The sequence below is a fragment of the Triticum dicoccoides genome, chromosome 5B (assembly GCF_002162155.2).
Source record: "Triticum dicoccoides isolate Atlit2015 ecotype Zavitan chromosome 5B, WEW_v2.0, whole genome shotgun sequence".
In the NCBI taxonomy this organism is placed as follows: domain Eukaryota; kingdom Viridiplantae; phylum Streptophyta; class Magnoliopsida; order Poales; family Poaceae; genus Triticum; species Triticum dicoccoides.
In genome coordinates, this window is record NC_041389.1 from 614,563,836 (window position 1) to 614,569,569 (window position 5,734).

At 47.0% G+C, this 5,734-nt stretch overlaps 1 protein-coding gene and 1 long non-coding RNA gene across 4 annotated transcripts; both read right to left on the minus strand.

Annotated features, from left to right (window-relative positions):
* Window positions 1-245: 245 nt before the first annotated feature.
* Window positions 246-1,066, minus strand: LOC119312069. Of its 3 annotated transcripts, XR_005151228.1 has the most exons (4): window positions 971-1,066; window positions 817-874; window positions 637-677; window positions 246-463 (listed from the first exon to the last, which is right to left on the minus strand). It is a non-coding gene; the product is annotated as an uncharacterized LOC119312069 (long non-coding RNA). The 3 variants fall into 3 exon arrangements; XR_005151227.1 differs by lacking the exon at window positions 637-677; XR_005151226.1 differs by lacking the exon at window positions 246-463 and having other exon boundaries at window positions 549-677.
* Window positions 1,067-2,365: 1,299 nt separating this feature from the next.
* Window positions 2,366-3,012, minus strand: LOC119312068. The gene is made up of 2 exons (XM_037587794.1): window positions 2,951-3,012; window positions 2,366-2,872 (listed from the first exon to the last, which is right to left on the minus strand). The coding sequence occupies exons 1-2, from the start codon at window positions 2,972-2,974 to the stop codon at window positions 2,468-2,470; spliced, it is 429 nt and encodes a 142-aa protein (XP_037443691.1). The 5' UTR covers window positions 2,975-3,012; the 3' UTR covers window positions 2,366-2,467.
* Between the last annotated feature and the right edge of the window lie 2,722 nt (window positions 3,013-5,734).

The window sequence follows — 5,734 nt, forward strand, 5'->3', positions numbered from 1 at the left end:
AATATTTGTGAGCTATGTGAAGATTGCATCTTGGACTTTGAGTTCACTTCTCTTGAGCGCTCCTTTCTCCTTGTTCCTTTTGCTCCCTTGAGATCTTCATTCCTACAAAATAGTTAAATGTTAGTACCAGAGTATCTTGACAAATATTCAGTAGAAAACAAATTTCTGTGCAAGGGGATATTTCAATGACTCCAGGAAAAGACAGTACAAGCAAAAATTTCAACATTCCCGGAGAAGTTTTTGCATGAATATGAAACGAAAGTAGTCTTCGATAATCCACATTGAAGGTATACACATTAATAATACATTCCATGTCATGATTCCATGGTTATAAAAGAACTTTTTTGTCACCATTTGTACAAATGTTCATAGAGATTATTAACAAACTGTGCCAGCTATACATCAAAGCTGAATAAGGTTTCAGAATTTTCCACTGAAGGGCATCCTCTGCTGGACGAACATACTGCAGGCAAACAAAATAGTTACTTTCAAGAGTCCAGAGGAAGTTGAAATTGCATTACATTAGAATTAACCTAAAAACGTATATCATTTTATCTAATTTTAGCTTCCAAATTTGCAAGATCTTTAGAAGCAATATACATGTATTGATGTATAGACCTAGAACTTTGAATATACCAGTGGGGAATGAATCAATCATGGCATTGTTTTTTAAAGGCCTACAGACAATAAGACAACCATCATGAGATGTTCTTGTTCAATAACAAACTTGTATAAATCTAAGAAATTAACAAAGCGTGTAAGAGGTGAAACCACACAAAAATAATTAAAAGGAAATTCATTAGGTTCGATACTTACAGTTGCTACATCAAACGCCTCCCTCAGTGCACCAGCTGGAAAAAAAGTCGGATTCTGTCTGCCATCACACATACAACAAAGGTCAAAATCTAAGCAAAAATTTTTATTTCAAAAAGCCAAGCCTCATAAAATACCAGTAGATCAAAAGACTAACCAAGGGATGGACAAATCTTTACATCAGTTACATTTTAGACCTGAAAACTCAAAATTTTAGACCTGCGAAGGTGGTGTGTCCAGATCAGTAAAATTGCAACCACAAAATGGGATGAACCATTTTAGACCTGAAAACTCAAAATTTTAAAACAAATGATAGATAAAATGCTCATGGAGCACTGAATCAAAAAAATGTTTGAATGAGTATTTGTTCTTTGGGTTTTTTCCTCTTAGAAATCAGGTGAGGACAGTATGTGTCATTTAGCACCAAGATTCCAGCCACTACTGCCTCCTCCTACATCTAGCAGTTGAAAACTTCAAATCAAGTAATGGGTAGATCATAATGAATCTTTTTCACTTCAAACAATATGGTCAATCTTGTTCCATTCAAAAAAGATGATGCATCTTACTAAAGAGCCCATTCGGCTTGAAAGGAAATACTTGTGAACGGCCGACAACCTGTAGGAAGTGCTCCTGAAGCTCGCTCACGTCCAACAATCACCTTGTGCGACGGTGGCGGGTGTGAGAAAACACAACACACCAGGCTCGCCAGATATCAGCATGTCGTGCAATTAGTCACATCCAAGACTTCAAAACACAAGAATCAATATCTTATTTTTTTAAAGGAGCGACACATCTTAATGCGTAAAGAGAAGGCATAAGTGGGGTCATAATTACTATAATTAACCTAACTTTGTGGATTCTAACTTCTAAGACCTAGCAGGAGAGCAATATTTTCATCCATATTATTATACTCGATTATCCTTATAATGTAAACCTTTTCATAGAAAAGAGGAAATACTTTGCGTTGACATCTGTATCGTAGTAGCCATAACAGAACTCTATATGCATCTCGTCCTAGGTTTAATGTAACGACCACTGAAGATGGTTATTTGCCTTTGACAACTAAACTGTTCCTGAAGTAGTTTCAAGTGTGCTACCTCTTTTGATGTATATGCAGCTAGTACAAATTTCTATGGTAGATTTTAGATAGAAAGGGAAATACCGTATCCAAATCTGGACTTCTGGAGCTTCATGGGCTTATTGTCCATTGTGTCCACCAACTCAACGTCCATTGTGAGCTCAGTGTCGGACTTGAACCAATGAACTGTAGCAGCAGGAACGACTTTCCATTTGCGAACACCTACATAGCCATCCAAATAAGATCATAGATCTCCCCAAAAACAAGAAGATTGAAGGCTAACTGATGCATCTGGTCTGGGCGTGAGCGGCAGGTAAAGTAGATAGATGTATTGTACAGATATGGAGAAAAGGTGAGAGCAAGGTACCATGTCGATTAATTGAAGCTGAGTTTTGTTCCACTGTTCTGCCTACTGTATACCTCCAGTCCCTTCTCCTGTCAAACTCGTGAATATAGCAACAGCACAGGAAGGTGTAGGCTTTCAGAGATGAGGTTGAATATAGCAATAACAAAAAATAATTGGACATCAGGAAGCAGGTGAACCGAGGCATGTCCCGACGTCGGCAGCGCCCTCCATTAATCTGCTAGGCCGGGGGCGCAGAGGCCCACTTGCGGGAGAGGCAGGGAGGCGGCCATGGCACGGCGTTCTGGAGGAAGGCGACCATGGCATGGGACGGCGGCGGCTGCGCACGGCGCCGGCGCTCGGGAAGACAGAGGACCATCATGGCGCGCGGAGCGAGGCGCAGAGGAACGGATCTGGTCGTGCAGAGGCCCACTTGCGGGAGAGGCAGGGAGGCGGCCATGGCAGGTCGTTCTGGAGGGAGGCAACCATGGCATGGGACGGCGGCGGCTGAGCGCGGCACCGGCGCTCGAGAAGACGGTGGACCATGGAGGCGCGCGGAGCGAGGCGGAGACGCACGGATCTGGCCGCTCCCACGTCAGATCGGGCCGCAGTGGAGCTCCACATCGGGATCCATGGGCCTGAGGCAAGATTTGTGAGAGAGAGGTAGGGAAGGGAGAAGGGAGAAGAAGAGAGATAGGGCGCGCGGGAGGGGTTACCGGACAAAGGCTGGAGATCGGCATCGGTGGCGCTGGACGCCGGCGTGAGATGCAAGCCAGAGAAGGGAGAAAACCGTGAGGGAGAAAACCGGTAGGGGGGGGGGAGAAAATTGAGTGGGACGATAGGTGGGTCGGAACGGGAGGAAAAAAAATCGGTGCGCGAGGGGTCGTACGAGAGGCTTGACGAACGTAAGAGGGAAACAAAACGCTACGTTTCTTTTAGATAGTAGAGATTGCTAGAAGACTTAAAAGTTGATGTTTAATAAAACAATGCAATGAAAGAAATGAAAAAGCTTTGCCGACGGCTTAGCCGTTAGCATAGATGAACACGTGTGCCGTCGGCATAGATTGATCTTATCCATTCGGGAACCACCCCCTCCACTCATTCTCTGTCTCACGCGCGCTGTCTCCTCCCTCCCTTCGATCCCCACCTGCGCCGTCTTCACCGCCGCCCACCCTAGGGTTTGGGGCCGCCTCCGTCGTCGCCCGTGCTAGGGTTCGGGCCTGCCTCCGCTGTCGCCCGCGCTGGGGTTCGGGCCCGCCTCAGCCGCTGCCCGCGCTGGGGTTTAGGGCCGTCTCAGCCGCCTCCGGCGGGCCAACGCCTCCCGGCCCGTGTGTTGGTCGCCTCCGCCACTCGGTGGTGGTGGGGGAGGACCTTCTGCCCGGAGCCGCCATCGCGCTCCCTCCCGCCCGGAGCAGCCACCACCAGGACCTCCTCTCCTCACTCCCTAGAGCAGGCACCACCAGCCCGGAGCTACGCCGCCACGCTTTGCCTTCCCCCTCATGCTCCATGTACGGCGCAGTAGCTCCTCCTCCCCGTTTGGTCCGGCCTGATTCCTCTCCCTTGGGCATCTTTTTTTTGTTCATGATCTTCCAAAGGAAAATAGTGATTAATTTGATAGTTAGATAGATAGATGGTAGTTACATAGATGATTGATAGATAGATGATAGTTAGATAGATTGTCTTGTTGATGATTTCATAGTAACTTGTTCATTAGGATTTAACATTGCTAATACTTTGATTGTAGAACTTTAAGTGGATGAATTTATTTGGTATTGCTAATCTAGTAAATAATTCTATGAAGCACATCTTGCAATTTAAGATGTTGTTAAAATGCTATTCTATTAATGCATAAATAACTGTCGGGTTACCAGTAGCTGACAAGTAGCGTCTATGCCGACGGTATGGCCGTCGGCATAGATTTCCATGTATGCCGACGACCACACCATCGGCATAGAAGCCACGTGTTGGCTACTGGTAACTCCGGGTGCATGTGTAGGACGACGGCCCCACCGTCGGCAAAGACCGCATCTATGCCGACGGCCTGACCATCGGCATAACTGTGCACCAGAAGTTACCAATAACTGACACGTGGCGACTATATGTCGACGGTGGGGCCGTCGGCATAGATGCGGTCTATGCCAATGGTGGGGCTTTCGGCCTACACGTGCACCAGGGCAATTCACGAGCTGCCACGTGACCTAGATACGCCGACGGTCTCGCCATCGGCATATCGTGGACATGTGGCGGCATCTGGTAGGCGACGGCTTAACGACGACAGCGTCAACGGCCGTTGCACGCAGAAATTGTCGACGGTGACTTTGTGCTGACGGCTATACGGACACCGTCGTCATAGAGGTCTATGCCGACGACCTTTCTATGCCGATGGCCTGCTTTGGATACTCAGATGTACAAGTTGCCAACGGGGCTATGCCGATGGATGTCGTTGGCATAGGCCTATCCCGACAGTGTTTGGGCCTATGGCCGTCGGCATAGCCTATCATTCCGGTGGTGCCAATTGGACATACAGTGCCATTATGACTCCGCTCGACCTGGACCTATGCTGAAACCATCGATCAAACGAGCGGTTTCAAAGCTCCAAAATAAAACCAACATAGTTTGACCGTACTTAGCTCCCCCCTGTGGTTGCTAATTGGGTTTCATTTGCGCTCACCAGGACGATTCTTCTCATCTGCTTCTTGGCGCATCAGGTGACGTTATGGCTAGACCTGCAAAAGACTGCACATTTCAGTGGTTCCACGTTGTGAGGTAAACCGATATTTACTTGTGCACGAGTGAGATAAATATTTTCTTTACGTAATGGGAAGCTGCACCCTTCCATTCATTGATAAACGGTTTGTTGCAAATAATTTTCGTGATTACTCAGCTTGTCCTTCTAATGGATGTATCTAGTACCAAATTAATGTTAGATACATCTATTTGATGGACAAACTTGGGACAAGATTTTCCGGAGGGATGGAGTACATCTGGGAGCTCATTAAAACCAGCCGAACGAAACATTAAGCTCTGCGGAATTCAGGGAGAACATATGTTGCCTCATTACAAGAACGGTTGACATGAATAAATGCCCTCTCATCATTTTCTTTCCTTTTGTGCAGTAGCATGCTTTTGTTATGCTTAGGTTTTTTTTTCCTTCTTTCTAAGAGCATCTCCAGTCGTTCAGCCCCCCAGGGTGGCGAAAAAAGGCCGCCTGGGGGCAAACCGGTGCAAGTTTGGCGCTTGGGGGCGATTTGATCCCCAGTCTTCGCCCATCAGGTCGCCCTGAGTTCGGCAAAATTACGTAGAAACTTATGCAAAGTCGGCTATCTGGTACAAACTCGGCGAAATTTCAATGAAATTTGTACAAAAAGTAAAAACTTGAAAACTACGCCTAACTACGCCAGCCACTATGCCGCGTCCACCGCCCGCCATCTACATGTCGAGAAACCTGTAGAAGCGGGTGTAGTCGCCGTCGTCGTCGCGCGCCCGGCCGGAGCCGCCAC

Bases quoted from the DNA above. Each gene is read 5' to 3' on its own strand.
- LOC119312068 (XM_037587794.1), bottom strand. From the start codon at position 2,974: ATGCCGATCTCCAGCCTTTGTCCG. The intron at 2,873-2,950 runs GTAACCCCTCCC...ATCTTGCCTCAG, and splicing joins CGATCTCCAGCCTTTGTCCG to GCCCATGGATCCCGATGTGG.